This window comes from Phyllopteryx taeniolatus, chromosome 14 (assembly GCF_024500385.1).
Source record: "Phyllopteryx taeniolatus isolate TA_2022b chromosome 14, UOR_Ptae_1.2, whole genome shotgun sequence".
Lineage (NCBI taxonomy): Eukaryota > Metazoa > Chordata > Actinopteri > Syngnathiformes > Syngnathidae > Phyllopteryx > Phyllopteryx taeniolatus.
In genome coordinates, this window is record NC_084515.1 from 5190092 (window position 1) to 5215012 (window position 24921).

At 39.4% G+C, this 24921-nt stretch overlaps 1 protein-coding gene across 3 annotated transcripts in view; it reads right to left on the minus strand.

Moving 5' to 3' along the window:
* Nucleotides 1–24921, minus strand: part of st3gal3b (ST3 beta-galactoside alpha-2,3-sialyltransferase 3b) — a 47624-nt gene that overhangs the window by 17943 nt on the left and 4760 nt on the right. Inside the window, exons 2-10 of one of the 3 annotated variants that reach the window (XM_061798123.1) lie at nucleotides 24700–24847; nucleotides 17921–17983; nucleotides 17444–17485; nucleotides 14644–14686; nucleotides 13725–13817; nucleotides 9880–9974; nucleotides 5435–5498; nucleotides 5258–5353; nucleotides 4557–4743 (exon numbers count right to left, since the gene is read on the minus strand). In XM_061798123.1, coding sequence (XP_061654107.1) covers nucleotides 4557–4743; nucleotides 5258–5353; nucleotides 5435–5498; nucleotides 9880–9974; nucleotides 13725–13817; nucleotides 14644–14686; nucleotides 17444–17485; nucleotides 17921–17983; nucleotides 24700–24808 — 792 coding nt within the window. In that variant the 5' untranslated portion in view covers nucleotides 24809–24847. The remainder of the gene's footprint in view (nucleotides 1–4556; nucleotides 4744–5257; nucleotides 5354–5434; nucleotides 5499–9879; nucleotides 9975–13724; nucleotides 13818–14643; nucleotides 14687–17443; nucleotides 17486–17920; nucleotides 17984–24699; nucleotides 24848–24921) is intronic. The other 2 variants (XM_061798124.1, XM_061798125.1) reach the window with 2 other exon arrangements.

The window sequence follows — 24921 nt, forward strand, 5'->3', positions numbered from 1 at the left end:
ATGTGATGTCCTAACCAATACCAGCAGTAGCGACACTCTCGACTTGGAGGTGAACTGCAGTACATTTTCAAAACTGCGCGCGTGGGTTGCGCTCGAGTATAAAGGCAAATACGCGCCGGATAGCCGCAGTGACGTCAGCACGGTCGCCGTCCATGCGAGTGTTTCTAAGTGTTTAGTATTTAGGCTATTCGTCAGGCAGCATTAGCAGATGCCTTATCAGATGATTATTCGTAGTACTCAGGCTTTTGTTATATTTGAAGACACACGTGAATATTTTGTTTTCGGTCTCATTTTTAGTTAAATAGTTCCACACATTTGGTGCACCACTACTAGTTTCTGCACCGACTGACCACTTGTAGATTTCAGCTAGGAGTCTGTATTGCTGCCAAACATGATTACCGATTAATCAACTTTAAGCTATAATCGTCATTGCGCCGTGGTCGTGGGGCTAGTATGATTAATCCCTACTACATAACGCCTGTCACACAGGAAGCGGTTCCCTTTTGGTAAAGTGGCAGGGCTGTTTGGTATGCAACTACACGAAAGTATCAAGTCTCATGCTAAGTAGTTTCACAGTTAATACCCAGGTGAGTCTTTCGAGGGAGCGTTTTAGTCAACCACTCTAAAACTGTTCAAAATCTATTGCATCTGAACACTAACCCACTGTGCAGGTTTGAGTGCTAATGATCTTTGGCTTGGTAGGTGAGTCCTTTTTGTACTAGTGGTAATTAGTGACATCCGGACCATATGTTCTTCACTAGGGTCATGTTCAAATGCCATGTTTACAAGTATGTAAATGTTTCTCAACACATTTATGCATTTATTTTGGGCTTTTGCACAGATGTTGGAGCTTTAGTTAACCACATCGTTAAACTATTTCGCTAAAATGACATGATTTGCAAAAAGTAGGCATGAAACAATTTCCAATAAATATTTTGATACTAAATCAAATAAGAGTGCATTATATTGTGATTCAGATATTTTGCTATTTAGGTATTGTATTCTGTATTATTTTTCTGTGAATGCTTAAGTGGAGGGCAAGATATAAAGTTTCCTGATGTTTAGTTCTCAACAGCATTACTATGCATCTAATCATCCTTGAATTGCTTCGCTCTTTGTTGTATTTATCAGGTCAGTGGGGAGCATGGAGAGCACAAACATACAGGAGTTATAGAAGACCAAACTTCCACCTTTAAGCCATGTGTTTACTGATAAGGTATAACCTTCACTGGTTCAGTTTGAAAATATTATTGTGTATATAAACTATTGCGGCTTTGGGTACATGAACCATGAATGCACACTGAGGGTTAGGCTAAAATCAAAATTTGACAAAGATGATTTTGGAGATTGCTCTCTCTCTCTCTCTTATGTGAACACGGCAAGTAAACAGCAATCAACGTTGGGTTAGACAACACACAGCGGAATGAAAAGTCCGTAGACCATCAGAAGGCAATACGAAAATCTGGTTGTAAAAAGAAAGCAACGTGGATGAGTAATTGTTATTTACTTATTTAATCTAAATATGCCAATGTCTAGTGCATGAGTGTGATGATGGGTTGGGCAGGAGGCCCACTGAATAAAAGATCGTAATTGCTTCAGAAATTCTCATTTTGGTCAGGTATCTGAGATAAAGCCACAAAAGCACAGCAAAGTCAAGCCCACTAACCAGAGGCGAAGTGGGACAATGGAGGACGCTGTGTCCTATGCACTATCCTTAAAATGAAAGCATAAATGGGGCCTGCACTAGCTTTCATAACCACTGGAGAGATTGAAAAGGCCCTACACATCCCCTCTAGCTGTTGTTCTACAGGTTTTACAAAGAAAAAACCTTGATGAAACACCCCCAGCCTCACCCCCTAAACACTTAAAGATCTTTTGTGATTGACATTAATAGAAAAATGGTTCATAGTATGCCAAGTCCAGTGCACACCGTGCAATAAGGCCAAACGTGACTAAGTGGACCATCGCGAAAAAAGTTAGTTGGTGACCACTGACCACACACTGAGCGATGGAGCACTGTACATCTAACAGTGCCCTGCAACAGAAAAATTGGTCCTGAATCGGATTTTGAGGCTCCACATATAATATACTGCACTGCATTACTATTACTGATAGTTTACTATTGAACCACAAAAACATGACAAGACCGTTAAGAAGGACGCAGCTTGCCACTGGTACGACTGGGTTTTGATAACGGTTAAAACCCAGACGTTTGTTTTGTGAAAGCTCATACATTTTTGATTGCCTGTTACAACTGAATGTTGCAAAGCCAATCACTGGCGATTCAAATCACAGCAAAACCAGTGGGTGACGGTCAATAACGTATGAAAACCAGTTGCACAACCCCACACACCACACGACAATTCAGACGGTTTCGGACGCGTCGCTCAGTGTGCGGCGGGCCTAAAGAGTTCTGCATCACTGCTAGAAATGTGTGAATGAGAGCACACAATAGCATCTCATGTTTATGTTTCCAATGTATTTGCCAGTGTTGGGCGTGAGTCAGATTAAACAAAGCCAGGATAACAGTCTTAACAAGACTACAGTTCGTTTCAAGCTAGAGCTAAGACTGAAAACCTGCTTTTTGTGAAACAGATTGTTGTCACAGCAACAAGTTTTGTTTTGGAAAAAGTCTCAGTAGCTAAATTTTTCCCGCTTGTTAAGCTAAAACGTACTTGGCACACATTAAGTGTGACAAAAAAAATTTAAATTTGTTTTATGATTTGACAGGGGATTCTATATGTGCAGTTTTAAGACAGACTGCCCATTAAAAATGTGATCCATCCATCCATCCATCCATTTTCTGAGCCGCTTCTCCTTACGAGGGTCGCGGGCATGCTGGAGCCTATCCCAGCTTTCATCGGGCAGGAGGCCGGGTACACCCTGAACTGGTTGCCAGCGAATCGCAGGGCACATACAAACAAACAACCATCCGCACTCACATTCACACCTATGGGCAATTTAGAGTCTCCAATTCACGCATGTTTTTGGGATGTGGGAAGAAACCGGAGTGCCCGGAGAAAACCCATGCAGGCACGGCCAGGGATTGAAACCCGGTCCTCAGAACTGTGAGGCTGACGCTCTAACCAGTTGTCCACCGTGCCGCCTAAAAATGTGATGTTCATTTAATTTACAACAGTTAGGTAGGTAAGTGATCAGCTTAGAATTTGGAAGCACTGACTGATATGACTCATAACTACAGACTGAGGTCATGAAAAAAATAATACAGCGACATTCTGAAAAAGGGCCTTGAAGTATATATTGCACAAGAAACACAGAGTCAGGTCTGTCAGGTCTCTTTTCCTATATTACCATCACCATCATCGGAAGAGAAACATTGTTCAGTATCTCGGAGTCAGACTGCAGAGTTGAATGCCAGATCCATGATGCCAGGCAGACATTGCCATTGTCCTACCACAAAAGCCAACCAACCAACCAAGCTAGTTTCTTCCATTTCAGTTTACTGTTACAACCCACTGCAGAGTTCCCCCCTACTGTTATCTCTCGACACTCCTTTTCAGTATAACCCCTTTAACTTAATGTACAAGTTAAACCATTCCATGCCCTTTCCATTTGTAATGCCAATTCTTTTCATGATACATATACTGTATATATCATTTTTGGTCTTTTCCTGACTCATGATCATTGTAAGCAGTTCTCAAAGTCACATCTGTTATGAAGGTGAAATCAGGTTTCTCAAATCTGGCTACCAGACACAAAGGGGTTCAGGAGTATTCTTTCTGGGTGCAAATAATTTACAGCTGCGGATTAATTAAGTATATATTTTATGTACATGCCACATTCATCTCCAAATTGTTTTTTTTTTCCACAGCTAAAAACGAAATGATTTTCGATATTTTTGGTGACTCCATAATTTTAAAGCTTTGATAAGCATCCCATTGTCCACTGTTGGGCCTTGAAATAATCACAGTCATAGAGATACTTGGAATGTTCCTGAGAGATTTTGCGTGACCATGAATAGGGAGGCGATAACGGCAATAAAAAAGTTATTCTTTTATTCAAAGCAATAAGGACACAATGGTCAGTCAGACCTTGCTGATTTGGAGCTTTTCACTCTCATACAACTTGAATATCAGACAGAATAATAAAGAACAAAATTGAACATCAGCGGTTACCAGAGAAAAGAGAAAGCCTTGCATGCTAGCCAATGTCCCCCACCAACCCAATCTTCCTTAAGAATTTAAACCATCTCAAACCTCTCCACCATAGAGTTGACATTCATGATGTCCTCTTAAGGATTTCCTGTTGAAGGAATGTACAGAATGTAATCGGAGGTTAGGCAGCTATGTTTAGCTAAAAAAAAAAAAAAAACAGATACTCAAACAAATCAAGCAGCATAATTCTGTGGGGTGCCAGTTAAACGTGTGAAATAACCCCAGTGAAAAACATTAGGCTCTTCATATTTTTCAAGCAAAATCATCCAGCATTCAATTCCAATTATGTTAGGTCTGTCTAAAGCCCTTATTTACTACATTGCCCATCTAATGGCAGTAAGGAAAAGGCATGGTGATGTAAGGTCTTAAATTTGTTCTTACCAGTCTCTCTTTCAAGACCATCTGTCTTAACCACTTGAAGTCCAGTGGTTTGAAAGCAGAAAAAACAAAAAGTGAATCCTTTTCGTAGTGTTCAGGCTTCTGAATAGCTCCCTCTGGGTAGGTAATTCTCATTGTAGTTTTGGTCCCTACATCCTTCCCGTAGCCAGCCACTGGGGCTTCATTCAACCTAGAACAAAAACATATGCAAACATGATAGATATATATAGATACAGATAGATATATATAGATATATACTCTTTCCTATAATGTACTGCACTTTGGTGAACAATTTTTTTTTAAATGTGCTTTATAAATAAATTGAGTTGGATTGGATTAAATAATGACTAGCCATCAGCAAATGCATTTAAACAAAACAAACAACAATACTTTCAATTAGCACTTTAAAAACACTGACCGCCCGCACATGCCAGATTTAAAAAATATATATTTGTATTGACATCTCTAAAAGAAAAGAGCAAGTGCCACATCTGAAGGTGTATTTTTGAAAAAGAAAACTACAAGACGAGATAGTGGCCAAGGTAATAAGCACGTAATGTATTGTATAGAACAGAACAAAAAAAAAATAGAATCATATGGTTGCTTAAAGTTATGAAACTTGATAGTTTGCCTATTTGTAAATAAAGAGCTTTTTACACAAACAGCAGTGCACTACAGTGACTTGTTTAAGATACATGTCTCACCTGACCACAACATCATAGTCATCGATACGGGATCCCAGAGACTTGTTGGACAGGATACCTCCGTTGCCCACAATGATGCATTTTTTACAGTTGAGACTGAAAGGTAGAGGGAAAGGATTAGTAGCCAAGAATAAATGAAAAGATACTCCTTTTGTGGCATCGGGGAGTACCATTTACCTGTCCAGTTCATCTCCTAATCCAAAGTTTTTGGTAGTAGTTAAAATGCTGTCTATGATTCTCTCTGCAGACACATAAACACAAAAACAAACAGTGTATATCATGTTTTATAGTGTAACTTAGTTAACGGCTTTAAAAGACTCAAACTGCCAAAGGACTTCACATACTACCACAGGTAAACTAGGTGGTCTAAAGCTTAGTTGGAGCAGAGACCTCATCTCTCAGCTTATTCAGTTAACAGATAAGGAGTGACCAAATCAAATCCTCAGAAATAAAGGTGATGGAGTTATTGAGGAGAAAAGGCTGTTGTGATCTTTAGAGGAGTGAACCCAGAAGACAGCGACATGCAGGGTTCAGAAAGGTATTTGGGTGTATGTAGAAACTCTCCATAAAAGCACTCAGAGAGGAATGCAGTTTTAAAACAAACACGAGTTAAGTGGGCGATATTGAGCTCATCTCCCTGCATGGCGGGAACCCCTGCGATCGCAGGGTGAAGAAGTGAGCTGTTTAGTCATAGCACACATTCCTGCCATGTTCGACAGCGTTTTCGGCAAGTGTCATGCTTTGAGCATTAGACGTTCAATATATTACACCTCCTCGTGACCATGTTTAGGCCCCTCATGCTTGAAATTCTTCCACCTGTAATATATAGATCAAAGTTTAAATTGCAGTGGTGCCTAGAAATACAATTTCAATACATTACATGAACACACTCTCATCTCAAATCATCTTTGAAATGGAAATGACAATCCGTTCCAGTCTAACCCCCGCCCAAAAAAAATCATTTTTGCATTTTATTTTTTAATAAGTTAAATAGCACTCTATGGTATAATATTCTACTTTATATAATACAAAGTAAATAGAATGTAAAGAATTAAACATTTTTTTCCACATTTTTGCTTCAATTCAATGGACATTGTGTTGTTTATCTGGTGCGTGCACGCCACCCGGGTCAGTATTATAGATATAAGGCTATACATGGAGATGGTCACAGCTTCTCGGTAAGCTGCAGTACTATTAGTCGTTCTTTTGCGAGGATAAACAAAAAAGACATACAACATAAATACTGTTATTTTATCTGTCTACATGTATTGCTCCAACATTTGTTCAAATATCCCTTGGTTAAATGGATACAACGTAAAAACAAAGCTATTCATTAACCTGTGGCGTTTTGCATTGTTTATCAGCATTAAGCTAAACGGACTTTACTAAGAAAAAGCTACCACTCAATCAATCGAAACCTTTACAGTATTTTACCAGAAAAATAAAAAACAGACCCTTTTTCAAAGGTGATCCCGCTAGCAGCAATGTGGTTGTTTTAACTTTGACTCGGAGTGGCAATAAACAGCTTGAAGATTATTTTTTGAACAATTGTTCACTGTCTTCCAAACTGCTGCTTGTTGTGAAATGCGTTGTTGAGTTCATTGCCATTATACAGCGCTCATATGCCTGCAAGTCAAGGGGGGAAATAATTTCTGCCAAATGGTGGCTCGTCTTGTACATCGAAGCATTTGGGAGTTGGGTCACTCATATCTCAAGGCACCACTGCATAATACAGTATAAAAGCGGCAAGAAAGGATGGCTTGGATGATACTATCATAATAGAATTCAACTTTAGCAGTGAAAAAAGAATGAAAACTCAAATCAATAGATTTGAGACAATTTCTATAATCAAATTTAATCAATGGTGTTTTGCAATATGATTGGGGGCACAAGAAACCGGAAAAAGTGAGAGTGAACCTCAATATAGTGAGGTAGACATTATACAACCCCATTCTGGCAAACTAACGCAATGATTAACCTGCTGAAGGAGAGAGAAAAGCAACAGGCCATTGTTTGGATGTGGTGTCGATGTCTGCTGTCAAGCATCACCCTGAGCAGCCTAAACACATGGCTGAGGACCACACCTGGATCCAAGCAAGTCAAAGTGACAAATCTCAATGGGTAGGACTCACATTTTCAGAAGAGGACATGATAGCTTATCATTATAAGTACCCAAATGTAAACATTTCTGTCGAGTATGTATCGTGGCACAGAAAGAGCCGTAGGGTCATAAATGGTCACAACACTACTCTTGAATGACAAAAATCTTAAATGACAACACAGAGGAGGGTTGGAAGTATCACACAACATATAAACACAGACTCCTTCCTGGGAAAGGTGTAGCCTAAACAATACAAAACATCTAGTGAAGAAAGAATGGTATTTTGGCCCACAGTTTTGTAAGCCTTTGTGATGCAACTTGAATGGTGACAACAGAAATATTATCGTTTGTTTAATACCCATCGATCCATTTTCTATACAGCTTGTCTTCACAAGGATCGTGGGTGAGCTTGACCATATCCCAGCTGACTATGTGCGAGGCAGGATACACCCTGGACTGGTCATCCGCCAGACGCAGGTCACATAAACAAACCAAACTAGTTAAATGTAATGAATATAATTGATATTTCAAAACAACCTTTAGAAAAATATAAAATCACAGCTGTTCTCTGTAGTTCTGCACTGCAAATTTGTGCTTGCTATTATATACTATAAATAACCCAAAATCTAACCTTTTTTTGGGGGTGAATTCTAGCAATTATCAACATAAAAGTTAAACAGCTCAATGATGTGTCCAATTTGAATCAATACAATAAATAATAATACATAATGCTACTGCTACTGTTACATCCTGCTCTGACAGCCAAAAACAGCATGCGAGCGAGTGCATTCCATCTGGCAACATCATCCAACAGCTATAACATTGCAGCCCTTTTGGACAATTAATATGAAATGCAGGTACTTTATTGTTGGAACTGCTTATTTTAACATGTCATCAGGAGCATGCCCAGACGTTCCGTCAAAGTGCATACGAGGAAGTTGAGGTCATAGACACTACTGAGCCACATTATGAGGCGTCTTGTGCACTCAGAACACTGTACATTTTAACAAGTTACCACTTCCGCAATAGACTATTTTCCTGAGGATGCGCATGCAAGAACTGGCCAGTTAGAGTGTAACAAATGCAACAAATGTATGCACAGCAGTCAAAAAAAAAAAAAAAAAAAAAAAAAAAAAAAAAAAAAAAAAAAAAAAAAGTTTTGTCCTAGTTTTTGTATGATTCGGATTTCTGTCATACATTTTGTCCCAGTTTTCGTACAGCCACAGTTTTGTTTTGTTTTTTAAATACAAAAAGAAAACATGTCATTATGCCATTCATTTCCCAGCATCAATGAGTGTTCATCTGAAGCATTTTGTAATTTGTTTATAAAGGGATCAACGGATGGCACAGCCTATTCCACAGTGCAAGCTTTGATTAACAACTCAAGGCAATAACCCTTCCGGTTCGCTCTGCAAAACACTGAGGCACCCACGTAGCACATCCTGTCAAAAGTGAGAACTTCCTCCTTCCCCCCCCCCCCCCCCCCCAAAAACAAAAAGCATGCAGTATAATAACTTTCTTAGGCCACATGGTGGCTTATGTAATGGTCCCATTCAAACAAGCACAAAATAGTTTGAATGCTGCATGTTGTTTTATGAAAAGCTTTAGTTATTCTCTATAAAATGTTTTATATATATACACACACACACACACACACACACTTTTGGGTGTCAGGAAGGGATTACGTAGATTTACATTATTTTCCATGGGAAGTATTGTTTTGGATTTCATACGATTTGGTTTTAGTCAGACTGAACGAATTAACGAAAACCAAGGTTCCACTGTATAACAAATGAGGTAAAAGAAATTCTTAGTGCGCGTGTAAACAAAAGATCAGCAGATTTTGAGACTGAAGACTGTACAGAATATTTTATTTGCTGTGAACATCTAAATGTTAAAAGGCTGACATCATCTCAGAGTGCAAAGAACACAAATGGTTGATAAAGCATCTCTGTGGAATAAAACGACTCTCCCGATTTAAAATTCTTTGTGGCGTTCTATTCAAGACACGTTCACATCAAATCTCAACACAAACACCACTAAAAAGGGAAACCCGACTGCCATCGCGGTCCACAGGGATATGCACAATTGACAACCAGAGTGATAGTGAGGGCATGTGCACTGTATGTGTGTTACACAAAAAACCCTAAAGGAACACAAAGATAACATTCATTGTAACAATGCTTAGAAGTACAGTACATCATTGAAGCCTGTATAAAATGTCTCCTATGGTCAGATGTCATTGTAAAGTGGTTTGTATCTGGGTTGTTTTATGTATTTCAGTTTCATTATCAAACCTGAATCTGTTTCTAGATAGGCAGCGGATGAGGTCAACTCTTCTTTTGAATGTGAAGCATAGTTAAATTTACCGATCTCACTGACATGGTTAGAAAAATAAACAGCAGCACCAACACTAAAGGGGCATGATTTCATCATCATCGGGGACCGGCTTTGAGAACAAACTATTCATGAACTACACAAAAAAGATTAAAGGAGCTCAAAAACAATGAATATTTCTTACCTTGTGTTTTGAATCCAAACGGAGGCAAGTAATTGCTGACTTTTGCGAGACGTTTGAAGTTTTGGTCAAGAAACATGGGCGCTGCTTTCCTGAACCTTTAGTGAGACAAGGGAGGGAGGGAAAGGACAGGAGAAGAGTTTATTTGCTCAGATGAACTTAAACCTATTGCGTAAAGAAACATTCTATCTGGATAATTTCTTCTAACATGAACGAAACCAAACACACTTGTCTGAAGAGTGAGAGCACAATGAAAGCAAGCAAATAATTGTAAAACAAAGCAGATACTTGTGGCCGCTGTTTTTAATCAACTACGCGAGCTGTAAATTCCAGAATCACTTCTCCCTTATCTTGTGTGTCCGTATTTGTCCCTCTATGACAAATTGATGCTGGATAATCAAAGGAAGCCATTTCCTGAAAGTCACGCCCGAAAAGAGTGCCGAGATATGGGTGACCTCTTTCATTGGAACTGCAGGATGGATGTGTGTTTATTTGACCTACTGCTGGTGTGGGGAAAACAGAAGAGGAAGACACTCAAATCACTGAATCTCTTTTCAGCTTTTGGCACGGATTGCACTCAAATGCTTTCCTTCAGCCGTACAGAAGAGGTCTAAATTAGATTTACAAAGTATATACTTTTATAAATTTCTGGCTAGTTTTGCATTTTTTGTGGTAGAAACACAAGGAACACTGATGGAGTCCTACAAATATCTCTGCAGTAGTGTATGATTCTGCCAAAACTGTCAGAAAGAAACCAGACTGTCCATCTGACTGATGAGCTGATACAGGAGGGATGAAATCCCCCAGAAAACCCTCTGTCTTCTCATCAGAAGCATGCCCGGACATTGTAGGGAGTATAGCTCAAACACACGTATGTGCGAGATTATGAGTTGTCGTGAGGCAATGTACGGTTCAATAAGCCAATGAACCTCTACTTTGTTCTTGCGTTACGCTTTTCAATTAAAAAAAACCCAAACAAATAAATAAAATCATGAATCCTAATCTAGTATGAGTCATGTAAGGTGAAAACAAGTATGTCTTCTAAATTTGACACACCACAGGGAAGTGTTGTTAACAATCCTGTCAAATTTGAATGATTAAGAAAAAAATTGCCAAGTATATAAAATGAGGCTTTAACATGTGAATAATCAAGCCATTCTCTCCATTCACAAATGCTGTGGACGTGCATTTATAAAGTTGTTTTTTTTTTATTTTTATATAAAGGCAGCCTTCCCCAAACTTTTTACCGCCGTTTTCATGAAGACATTTTTGGTTATTTACACCATACACCAAGTTTTATTTTAATATTACAAGAGCACCAAAATATTCAAATTTAAGAATTATGTTTGAAAAATGAATTAACTGAAAAAAAAATTAACACTTTTATATTCCAAAGTCACAGACAGTCACAGCAGAAGGATGAAAGAGTCACACGCGGCTCTGGAGCCGCAAGGTTGCAGAACCCTGGTCTAGCATATGTTAGCGACATAAATTGTGCTATCAATAAACACGGCAAACATTTTGTCAATTTATCAGATTTGTCAAACTAGCAGCCACCATGTGTTTTGCTCAAGTTCTTATATAGTGGAGGAGAGAGGCAATTCATCCCAGTCGCCTAATTACATCACCGCGCAGCCATTTTGCCCCCCCAACCAAAAAATTAATTTAAAAAATCTGGAACACAAACGGTGAGAAAGTTAAGCGCTACTTATAGCTCAACCATTGAGTACTAAGCAGTTCTCAGTCACGTTTTCAGCAGTCAAACGTATAATATATTCAGACAAATATATGAATTTACTCAAATGAACCCCATTTGCATGTGTATAATATTCCGTAAAAGATTAGAGATGGCTTTTCTAACAGGAATCTAAATTTGGATAGCTTGTTGTGAGAACACTGGGGTTCACAAGAACTATGTGGAGCTCAGCAGCAGTAATGACCAAACATGGCAGAAATTAGGCAAAGGCCTCGTAACTTCTACAAAGTCTCTTTTCCATGCACCCTAATCCGTCTTTAGATAACTTCATTATGCTCCGGCTTCAAAGCATGCAACCCTGAGAGGTCGACTTGGAGAGGACAAGCAGCGGCGCTCTTGACGTCTGCAGACGGCAGCACATTCATGTGAGAATTTTGTCATAGTACAACAAATGAGGTTTAATGAACCCACAGACCTCTAAATAAAACGGGACCTGTGTAAATCACTTAGACCAGACCAAACGGTCTGTCACTGACAAGCAGAGACGGGGGCGCTGCTTGTTGTTTAAAAGTGAGGGCTCTCAAAACAGCCAAGAGGCTACAACACATTGTCTTCATTTCCTTTGCAGAAGCCATCTCTCACTGGCAATATTTTCATAACCGTGCCACTTCAAGTTTACTGGCAATACTTGATTAAGGTCTCCGGTCCAAACAGTTTGTGAAAAAACTGAAAGAAGGGGCAGGTGTGGAAAATTAATTGGATTTAAGAGGGCATGAGCGTCAGAAGACAAAAATGGAGGAAACAAAAGAAGATTAGACAGAGAAGCCATGGACCTGCCTATTAGAGGTTATGTTTTTTGGGGTTTTTTTTTCCTAACAGCTGAACTATTCACCACACTGGAACATTTACATTAATCCCCATCCCCCCCCAAAAAACAACTTTTAATTGGTCATTATGTTTCTACCTTTCAAATAATACGTTCATCAAAATGCAAAGATTTATGTTGATCTACGCACAATTCTGCATGCAGATGCAGACAATGTGTGGGTTTGGACTAATTGTGCTCATTGACCTGGGTGTAGATCACTTGAATGCTGTCGTAATCAATGAGCTCCCATTGGGGGTTCTGTGTTGTACAGAACTTTGATGTGACACATGCGGCTGATTGGAGGAAGTCATTACCAGGAAGGACATTGTTAACACAATTCTGCTTTGTCTGTCTTGTTAAGCCAAGCTATCATTTACAGTCAGCATTGCATCTGAAGGGGTCAATGGCACAATTCCACCAGATGTCAAAGTAATAGTCAAATAAATTTTGCCTGAGCACAAAAACAATACAGACGAGATTTTTTGCAAATGCCGAAGCGAAACTATGCGTAGGTAAGCCGTGTTGAAATGTGTTGGTAAACTAAAATAGTGATATTATTCCAGTGAAAAACATTGAAACCATGAAACTGATCAATATGGCGCCTTGGAAATTGCTCCTGTAGGTCATGCATTGGCGTGAAGATCGACGAACTAGAAAACATGCCATTTATTAGACTAGCGCCAAGAATTCAAACAAGACAATGTCCTATAGATTGAACTGTGATGGGCGACAAATAAGGCCGCCAAGAAATGAAAGGAGCCCACTGACATCACAGAAAGCTGTAGAGGATTTTCTAGACTGTGTGGGTAGGGTACAAGGAAGCGGGTGATGAGTCATGGTACGATAGACAGGAAGTTGGTTGGTGTAGTTCACAGAGAAAGTCTGTGAAGATCCAGGATTTGATAGGAAAAAGATGGGGGACCTTGTATTAAAATTACAAAGGTTCTTTTGTGTCAAAGGAGGACCGTGAGGACACCAGTAAAGTTCTGTGGTTGGGAACAAGATCATAGAACCATGACTGAAACTGGGGAAGATTGCAAAGGAATGTGGGGGTTTCTCCCAAAACCCTTCAGGCGCAGTTGGCAACAAGTGACATTATACATCATGGTACGCATGAATACTAATTTTATAGTTTTCACTTTAGTGACATTCAATTATAACTGTTTATTTGCCGGGTTCTTTAAATTTTAATCAGAGTTGTTAAACATTTGTAACAGTCTACAATTTTCGATTGGATAAAATAAATTGAAACTGTATGTAAATGAAAAACACAATCCCTCTCACTTTGGATAGATCGTTGTCATTTTGGCTGCTGCATATCCTGGCTTGCACACGCCTTCGCTGAGATTGCCATACTTGTATGCCAACTCCGGTGGCCTGTAAATAAAAAGAGCAGAAGCAAAGATTCATCACTCCTACAGTGATCAACCATTATTAATTATAGTGACACATTTTCAACCCTCAAAACCAAACAAAACACTTGAGTGATGCTTAGGAAGTTGAAAGAATTCGCCAACGGGTCAGCTTGTCACACGTGTGGCAAGACAAAGCAGAGAAGCCTTGTAAAAATAATCATAATGGCAGTGCTAAAACTAAAACCTCCAGATTAGCAGCAGAATCATAACGATGTATTCTGTGAATCCTGTCCAAATAAACAGGGAGAAGAGAGGGGGCCCGACATGCCATAGTCGGCAGATGTCTTCGGATAAAAAGCTACAAATCCTCTGTGCAAAAAACAGACTTGAAGGTGCATAATCAACTTGGTAAACATACACCTCCATTATACACTCTATGGAGACATATGCAGCTCCTATTGATAATGACAATGACTAACACATAATGAGCCTACTTGATAAAGTGTTTTCACTACGTGGATAGTGTTGACAGATATGGTCTCGAAGAGCCATGGTGGTAACCGCTTACGATTATAGCTTGTGTGCTCATTGCAATGTAGAGATTGGGTGTTAAACCTATTGAGGCATATCAAATGACAGTGTCTATGTGACAAACAATGACACTTTTACAGCCACTCAATAAATAAAGATGCAATATAAACCCATATCATGCATTGTTTAAAAATATTTACTGCTTGGAAAGATAAATTTGTGCATATACCACCAGGTTTAAATGTGCTTATTTATTTAATTAAAAACTGTTTAATTCGTTACAGTTTATTCATTGACAGTGAAAAAGTGGTACTCACAATTTTGTGTCTAACTGCAGCAAAAAGCCCTGCTTGTCATACACTGGAAGAGAAAGACAAAAAGACGGAAAATTAGCTTTTATTAGCGTGAGACTGATACAGTAACATATTTGGTTAATTAGCACTGGTTCAACTGTGACGGTACACATTGTCTACCAGCACTTGTTGTAGTTGGAGACAAACACTGTTTTACACAAAAGCACTGGAATTAAGGGATTGAGACAAACAAGCAAGGTTAGGGAGAAGCCAGCCAAAACAATCTGTTGAGTCTAAAAATAAAGTGAGAGGGAAAAAGAGTTAGCGATCACCTATGGACAACCAAAGTGGCAGCCAGTAGGTGTCTACTATGGTGTTGTGGGCAAAGTCAATTAGAAGACAGAGAAACAGAAACCAATGTTGTAAATACAAGGGTGTCCCAAAAAAAATACATTCAGACTGAAGTATTAAAATACTGTACATCTCATTTTCAAAATGCAACAGAATGTTCAGAGATTATTACAATTCAAGTTGATACCCTTTTCAGTTATTTCCAATTTCAGGGATGGTCAAATCATATGGAAACTACCTTCCAAACTGTGTACTTCAACTGCATTTATAAACTTCCAAAATAATTTGAGGATAAATTCCATTTGTTCAAAGTTTAGTCTACCTGCCATTACTATTTCCAATTGACAAAGACAATCAAAGTTAAACAGTGTTTAAGTGTGTGTACATTTTCTGGACACCCTTTTTTTAATGATGTGATGAGAAAAAGATACTGTACATTAACTACAGAGGCAATGTCTAAAGCCCGCTACAAACAAGGTGACGTGGCCGAAAGCGACTGAACTGGACAATGACGGGAGGGAAAACATTTTTTTTTTTTTTAAATAGTCAGCGACTCCCTGCCGCACACTAGGCCAAAGACCCTTGCGCATATAGCTGCAACGTAAAAACAAACAAACATTTTGAAGCGCCACATTAACTGTACTTTTTTTTTTTTATTAATTGAATCAAAAACAAGGCGCGATTGGTCATGAAGGAGCATATTGCACTGGACGCTTTAGCTATATTATAATCATACAAAGAGTGAAAACGTGCAAGAAACAAAAAGTGTGGATATTACACTACTGTTGGTTCCATCTGCAACTGGCTGGCTACCTGTTCAGAGTGTACTCTGCCTCTCGCCCGAAGACAGCTGAGATTGGCACCAGCACACCTACGACCCTCGTGAGGATAACCGGTTTTAAAAAAATAAATAAATAAATAAATAGATGGATTGATGGATGTTGGTTCCATTCATTGACTGCACTCAAGCATTTCAGCAAAAGAATATCTCCACGCTGCACTTTTTCCATCCACAGGTACGTATGAAATTCTAAATATAAGTATTATTGTAAAACAACATACTGTATATTCTTACAGCTTGGCTGCAGGAGGCTGGATGTCACTTCTACCTAAAAACTTACTTTTTGTTGCATTCATGAAACATAACTATAGTTGAGTATTATTTTTAACCTCTCCACACACACACACACACGAGATAGACCTTATTAATACGGCTTAGCGGCGGTCAGTTGAATTTTGCATATACCCGGAAACACATTTTTCTTCATAAAGCTCTTGTGATATGATGACATTGCATTTTTTTTTTATAGGCCGTTACATCACTGTTCACATGCGATTCAAATTTTGAACTGCACCAAAACTAATGGCCAATGGTCAGCCACTCATGAAAACTAGTTGCCAAATCCCACATATTGCGCGACAGTTCAGCTGGGTTCGGCCACATTGCTCAGTGCCCGAGGAGCCTTATATACCACAATGTATCCCACCGGGCATTGTCCCGTTTCGATACCACTTGTGTCACAAAAATAGTTCAAAAATCAGGTTCTATGAGTGTCAGCTCAAACAAAACTGTTAGTCTTCAAATGTAATCAAAATCTTAATAATTTCAAGTACTGTTACAATCACACAAGTAAAACTGTGACCGGTGTTTTGCGTGTGTGGTGTGGTGACTGAGAACATTGACAGACAACTGAAACAAATGAATCCCCTGGGTTCCTTCGGTGGGATACAAATAATGTGCAATCATATCATTCTAAACAGACATACTACAATACTATACTTTCTTGTGACGCTTAGAGTTCTATAGCATACTGCTTTAACAAGATAAGCATTAGTGGGAAGTAGAAAGAGCAGAGTATTACGCCTGTGGTTGTGGAGCTCGTCTTCACAGAGAAGCTGAAGGAGAAAGATAAAGACAAGCAAAATGGGAATGCATGACAGCTCATTAAGGAAGGATCCAAGCACTGCCCTGGAGGATGAGGACTTCTACCAAAGCAGCCAGGATGACAAGAGTGAGTGTGTGGACAGGGTCAAGTCCCCAGACATTACATTGAGAAAAGTAAAAGCTGTGGAGTTGTACAAATGAAGTACAATTGTAACACAATGTACTGAATAAACAATCATTTAGCAGACTGCATTTTACAGCTTTGTAGCCAAGACAGCAGAGGGCAGTGTTTCATTACAATGCAACTCGTGTGGGGAAGAGACGCACACCACAGCAGATTTCGACTATTTGGATCAAATTCATAATTTCATAAAATATCGGCAAAAAATGTCTAATGTTGGCATGTTTGTATTTTTAAACGTTTTGGTGTGTGTGAGTGGCTAATTCCTGCCAGGTTTGCTAGCATTTTAGAAGGGGATGCAACTGAATTTTTCAATGAAGGTTCTTTCATTGGTTCATTAAATGGGGGGGCGAAAGAAGGAGCTCATCCTCCTTCTTTCGGTTCACTTGGTAGAGCTGCAGATGTACCTGAGCCTACTATTCGTCCCACGGAGATATCCGTTTCCAGCTCTGAAACACAAAAGGTTTGGTTAGCAGCATTCGAGGCCAGTCTTTGTCAGAAGAATTTGACTTGAAAATAAAGCTAAGGGAACCAACCAAGCGCACAGGAAGGAGAAATATGGATTAGTAGATTTATTCCCAGGAGGCTGAATTGTCAATGCCCCATGATTTATTCAAAAGTTGGATGAAATGGAAACAGCATTAAATCCCAAAGCACACTCACTGTGCTTAGGATATTATATCAGATTTATGTTCAGTCACTCGTGAAGATGGAATGAACACAAACACTTTAGGTAAGAAAAAGAAAGATAGATGAAAGTGAAAGACAAAGCTTTAGGTGTTCAGTTAGCAGTGATTTATATTCCATGAAAATCAACCACCACCACCTAGCAGCCCATAGGTGGACAGTCACCCAGTTTAAATGGGCAGTCCCAGGCCCACTACCTGCAATTCTTTTCACTTCATTGCCGTTAGTGAGGATTACAGCTGTCACTTCAGCATCAAGCTCTGAAAACAAAAGGGGGTTAAAATACTGACAAAACAATTACCGCTGTAGACCTGTGAGCAACTATTGCCATTCAGGTTTTTCTTATGCATTAACACACCACAGATCTATGCACTAAAACAGATTCACAAGAGAGGCATGTAGGAACAGTGAGAATGTTTTTTTTTTCTTCATCAGGGTGCGCCTTAATGGAGGAGTCTCGCTGCACACCGAGCGTACACGGCTGGCAACTCACGCCTGCATGCCAAGTGATTGAACACCGCACATCTACCGTACACACAAGATGCAGACAGTACTACAGTTGAACTGACTATTTTACAGGAATGTCTTAAATTGAAGCTGTGAGTACAATACACATCGAACTGTGATGGTGTATAAAGGGAAAAATCATTTAAAAAAATGTCATAGTCCAAATACTTCTGAACCCACTTGTATATATAGCACTAGCACAAAAATACAGTATATGCAGAAATTACATGGCATATAATTGTTCGTAGCAAAGTAATGTTTAAACAATATACATACAGTATAATGTATATATGTTAAACAGTTATCAAAAAAGCCCAAAATGGCCATTTTTAGGAGATCAAATTCCTCTAATTGATCAACCTCTAGCTCTGTTACTGTTGGATCTGAAGACGACTACCACAGCACTATAAGATAAAGGAAGACAATCCCTGGAGAAAACCAAACTGGGTATCAGGGGTAAATTACAGTAAGTTCCTAGCTATCTACCAACCTTACTGCCTTGTAAGCACTACAAAATGACAAAAGGAAAATCCCATCGGAAAAACAATGAGGTAATAGTCACTCAAAAGGATGCATCTATATTTTAATTCATCAGAGAAGCTGGATTCACTTGTTTACGGTCTACGGTAGACTTTTGTTTGACATGCACAGTGGCAATAACGCTGCCACACACAAGCCATATATGCCACCTGTAAATGTTGTAGTGCATTTTACGTTCATCCTCAAATTATACCCAAAAGCCGAATATTCCTAACTTTTTGCGAGTGGTATATGCACATACACTTATAAACTGAATATTTAACATAACACCAGATGGCGTGGACTCAAAACAAACTTGGAAAGGGGATAATGTAAAGAAAGGGTTTGACAGTTAATAGTAGACCACAATGGTAATTGTCTGTATTACATACTTCCAGTCCTGTAACACTGCAATAGTTAACACCGGTTTTAACAATGACTCAACAATCTTTGCTTAATTAATTTCCGTACGCTTTGCAACAGCTTGAATATGATTTCAGACCTGAATTCATGATACAAACAAACTTTTGCCTGTCAGCCAAAACCACTTGTCAACATCAACTAAGAGCACTAACCAAGGAGGACTCTTGGGGTGGGGGCCATGAAAGAAATACCTATACAGAAAGTCCTCGATTTACGAACGAGTTCCGTTCCTACGCTGGCGACATAACACGAATTTCGCGTAAGTCGGATTCCACCGTTAAAGTCGAAATTTATGGCAAAATACTTCGGTTACGGGTATTGTCCCACGTGATTGTGACAGCAAGCTCAGTGTGTGTGGGCGTTTGCGTCGATGTGTGAGTGAGACAGGACTGCACAGGTGTCGTCCGGCGGGAATGCGAAGGAGGACGGAGTGCGCGCCGGTGCGAGTGTGTACAGTAGCAAGTGTAGTGACGGCGACCGGGGAAGAGTAGCGATTAGCGGAGGACCCGTTGACATTGAATGTGCAGAGGAGCTAATAAAGCCATTAAAGCAGCAAATCGGTGCTTCGTGCCTTTATTGTTGCCGCCACCCAGCTCAGCTGTGCAACGAGAGAATGGAGTTAACCCCTGCGTCTCACGACCACAGACAGGTGACCGTAGCAGGAAAGGTTAGCACTTCGTATAAAGAAACTAAAATACATTAAAATAAAAAAATAAGATGCTGTACTTACCAATACTGCCGAGAGTGTGAAAAAAGGAGGGCAAAAAAGGCAAAGATACTCCCGGCGCACAAACACAGACAAGCACGATGCACTAGCTAAGCAGAAACACTATGGTGCTGGGACAAAATGGCGGACGAGGCACGGCGGTAGGTCGAGTGTGTCGTAACTCGAGGACTTCCTGTACATATTATATATATACACACACACACACGCATAAATATACATATAAATACACACATAGATAGATAGATAGATAGATAGATACACAGACAGACAGACAGACAGATAGATAGATACACATTAATACACACACACATATACTGAACATACATATACATATACTGTAGATGCCACATGAATGGCAGCAGTCTCATTGGCTTGCTCTGACATTCAATACATTTGCATAAACATACTAAATTGAGCTACCACTACAGTGCAAGGTAAATTTCAAAAAAAAAATTACACAATTAATGAAAACTATAACCTGTAAAACTCAATTGCAATTTTTTTTTTTTTTTTTTTTCATCTTTGAGAGGGAGATAAAATAACTTAAATGTTTGCACAACTGCGGCACGGTGGCCGACTGGTTAGAGCGTCAGCCTCACAGTTCTGAGGTGCGGGGTTCAATCCCCGTCCCCGCCTGTGTGGAGTTTGCATGTTCTCCCCGTGCCTGCGTGGGTTTTCTCCGGGCACTCCGGTTTCCTCCCACATCCCAAAAACATGCATTAATTGGAGACTCTAAATTGCCCGTAGGCATGACTGTGAGTGCGAATGGTTGTTAGTTTCTATGTGCCCTGCGATTGGCTGGCAACCAGTTCAGGGTGTACCCCGCCTCCTGCCCGATGACAGCTGGGATAGGCTCCAAGCACGCCCGCGACCCTAGTGAGGAGAAGCGGCTCAGAAAATGGATGGATGGATGGTTTGCACAACTGTGTACAAACTCTTAACTGGGATGTGGCTGTGTTCAAATTTGACCATTCACATTCATGATGAGTCAGCACACACCTGGCAGCATTTCAAGTGCCTCCGCTTAACCCCAAATAAAGTTCAACTGTTCCAGTAGGCTTTTCCTGACACTTTTTTGTATTGCTCTAATGAGCCCCAGTTCTAGCTGAACAGCTCCAAAGCATGATGCTGCCACAACCATTCTTCACTGTAGATAGGGTATGATATATTTTTTGTTGTCTGATGAGTAGTGTTGTGTTTGCACCAAAAATATCTTTTGGAATTATGGCCAAAGAGTTCAACCTTGGGAGATTTTGTTATGGTCCTATGAAACCACAGAGACTGTCGCGTGTACGGAAAGCTAGTTCCGATAACGATCCCAGTGTATACATGCAGTACAATTTCAGAACAAGTAGACTGCGTGTGTTAATCCAACTTTGTAAAGTCTAACACTGTAACATTAACCCTTAACCATTAAGGTGTTTACATACATTTTAAAATTCTAGTTTAATTCAGTACAGTAGTTTGTTTGAGTTAGCAAACCTTGAGGCATTGGTAAAACTAGACTGAATTACTGATCCAAACAACATCTATCCATCCATCCATCCATCCATCTTCTGTACTGCTTATCCTCACTAGGGTTGCAGGCGTGCTGGAGCCTATCCCAGCTATCTTTGTGAGAGGCGAGATACACCATGAACTGGTCGCCAGCCAATCGCAGGGCACATATAAACAACCATTCACACTCACACCTACCGGCAATTTAGAGTCTTCAATCAACCTACCATGCATGTTTTTGTGATGTGGGAGGAAACCAGAGTACCCGGAGAAAACCCATTCAGGCACGGGGAGAAAATGCAAACTCCACACTGGCAGGATTTGTACCCCGTTCCTCAGAACTGTGAGGCAGATGTGCTAACCAGTTCGTCACCGTCATCTAGTAAAAGGACATTAAAAAAAGCTTCTTATGGATCATTAACCAGAGAATTTGAGTATTAATCAAAATCTACAGGCAAGCTGTCTGCATTAATTACAAAACAGTTACTTGACAAGAAAAAGAAGACATGGCACTATAGCCGTAGTACAGCCGTGACCATCTGGCTGATCATCATAAAGCAGCTGGCTGATTACATCTTTATCACTGCCAACTACTGTATGCTTACTAGGCCAACATCATTGCAAATGTATTGGTATGGATTACAGATCAGATGGATTTTCATAGCCCACAGCAAGATCAAAAAATTATTAAACATCCACTAACTCCAACAAGCTGTGAGTATGTCAACAATCTGATGAGCAGGACATCATCCGCTATAGGTATATAGAGCATTTTCCCTGTGAGAATTGACTGTGGCACTTCAAGTCAATATTGAATAAGTACGATTGAGATTCTCAGTCATCCAGGTCATGGCAACTAACATCGACTGAATCAAGGCAACTCAACACTTTTTGTTGAATTTATTATTTTTTTTCTGGTTTTATTAAAAAATAACTTTGGTAATTATGCTATTAGGGTAGCAATATTTTTATGACTAATAACTGAAAAAGCAGCCAGAAAACTACCAGTGGGAATTGGGTGAGCAAAAAATACACCACTGCATCAGTCCTAGGTATACAGTACACAAATAATCTTTAGCAACAAAAATCTGTCTCCGGTGTTGCACAGGAGAACAATTTGACATCATACTGCATGTAGCTACGTGGAGTAAAGCAATTAAGGGAGAAAACATTCCTCATTAATCCTAAAACTAAGGCAAAGTAGTTACACCTGCAACCCAAAAAAATCCTAATGTGTAGGAAAACTTGGAGTCAATAAGAAAAAGGAAGAATGTTACTTACACCAGAGAAGAAGAAAAGAAATATATTTAGGCTGCCATATTTCAATTATGTGGTTCAAGAGAAATCCTGTAGCCCCTTCTGCTGGTATGCAACAGTGGTGCTTTCAGGAAGCTCCCAGGGATGCCAAATCGTAAGTGATGTGACTAGGCTCTATCAGTCAAAACCTCTTTCAAGAAAATGTCAATCAAAATAGGCACAAGATAAAAGTGTCTTTATGACTGTACATTACGAAAACAGTGTTCTGCTGAGTAAAACAAATCTTTAGAAATGAGTTATAACGGGGAAATTTCTGAAAATGCCCGAGTTATTGTTAACACTAGAAAGAAAAAAAAACTTTGAAAATGGGGAACTTGCACATTTACTAAATGAATGGCTGAACACAGGACTACTGTTGCACGTACACAACTCAACCACAGGCTATATGCCGGCATTTGGCCGCTTAGTTGCGCAAATGTCCAACAATAAATTTGCACCAGCAGCCACAATGGCCATCAAATAATGTAGTGGTAACTGGCATCATGTGTCACTTCAGCGGCCATTGGGAGGATCATCCAAGCTCCACATACATGAAATACAACTCAACTCAATATTACAAATAATGAAACGTTACTATTGCCATTTTGTGTTTTGGTCCACACTTGCTTACTATGTTTCGTAGTTTGTTTTGTTGCTTTTAGGCTGTTATGATATTTGTCACATTTTGATGAGTGTTAATTTTGGAAAAACGTTTTTTTACCTGTGACAAAGCTGCTTTGTTGCATGGTCCATTGCGGAATGGTGCCTTGCAACAAATAATGTGTAGTGCAGTGGTTCTTAAACATCGCTGAAGTTACTGAACCCCGCGAGTTTCCTACGTGCATTCACTGGACCCTTCATCACTGGAAAAATAAAATGTGATTCTTGTTTCAAATTCAAAACATAGGAACATACAGTACAGACCTCCGCTCAACCTCTGAGACTGACTCACCGAACCCCTGAAGTTCAATTGAACCCAGGTTAAGAACCACTGCACTGGGCCTTTTTTTTTTTTTTGTTAAGCCTTAAGTGTCCAGCATGTTCCTGATCTTTCAATCATTCAAAAAAAGGTACTATAACGGTGTGGTCTTAGTCAAGTAGAAGAAATATCATGTAACACTACCCTAATGTAACATGTGTATGCAATGATGTGGTAGGTAATTAACTGTGGCCAGCGGAAACAGTCACTAACTTTAATTCTCAAACCAAATTTACACCAACTAAAATGTCTTTGGGATTTTTGCTCAACCACATGAATGGAGATGATTTTAAAAATGATGTACTGTATTTTTCCAAAATGCAAAGAACCCTAAATGTTTTTACAACTATGTTCACGTGTAAAAAAAAAAAATAATAAATTAAAAAAAATTAAAAAACATAAAAAAATAAAATAAAAAAAGTATTTGACAATGTGAAGAAAATACAAAAGGAAGAAGCTGAGCTGAAGTATTAATTCTTATTCTTATATTTGCAAAATTGCAATATGTGGTATTACAAAGAAATAATTCTGAATCATAACTGATTAACCCAAACCTGCAAGAAGCCCATTTCAGCGGAAAACAAATTCAGAATCTGGTGTTTGAGAACTGCATTTTCACCTGGGTAGTTGGCAAGCTACAACTGTATACTTTTAAAGTGGAAATCTAAATATGTCATTTCCTGCTGGTGGTTTCAGAAGTTACATGAAACTCAAAATGTCATCATTCTTGCACGATGTATTTGAGTGGATCTGGTGATTTTAACAAGCCAGTGATGGCCAGGCACAAGGAGCTCTCATCTCAGGTTTTCCCCACAACATCCATGGCACTGGGCTACAAACTGACAGTCTGACACATTAAGGAGTTGATAGAAAGATTATGAAATAAAATAAGACATGACCAGACTGAAACAGACAACAATCATGAGCAATGAGCAGCAAGTGGAAAACAGAAATGCCAAACTAAATAAACAGATGAAAAATGGACACAGGTCTCAATGAGAAAGGGGTGATGAATAAGTCGGACTTACGTGGCTTCTGGCCCCATACGTTTAGATGTAGCTTTCCCGATGAGTAGTAAATAAAGCCTAGGACCAGCATGGGGCACAGGACGAACAGCAGCTTGTGTGTGGGCTTCATGGTCTTCAGTCATTCACATGGCACTATCCAGGTCATCACCTGAATGACAAGCAGAGCGGGATGTTTAATTTTTAATACTTGATGGAAAAGTTATTCAATGGTCGCAAGAAATC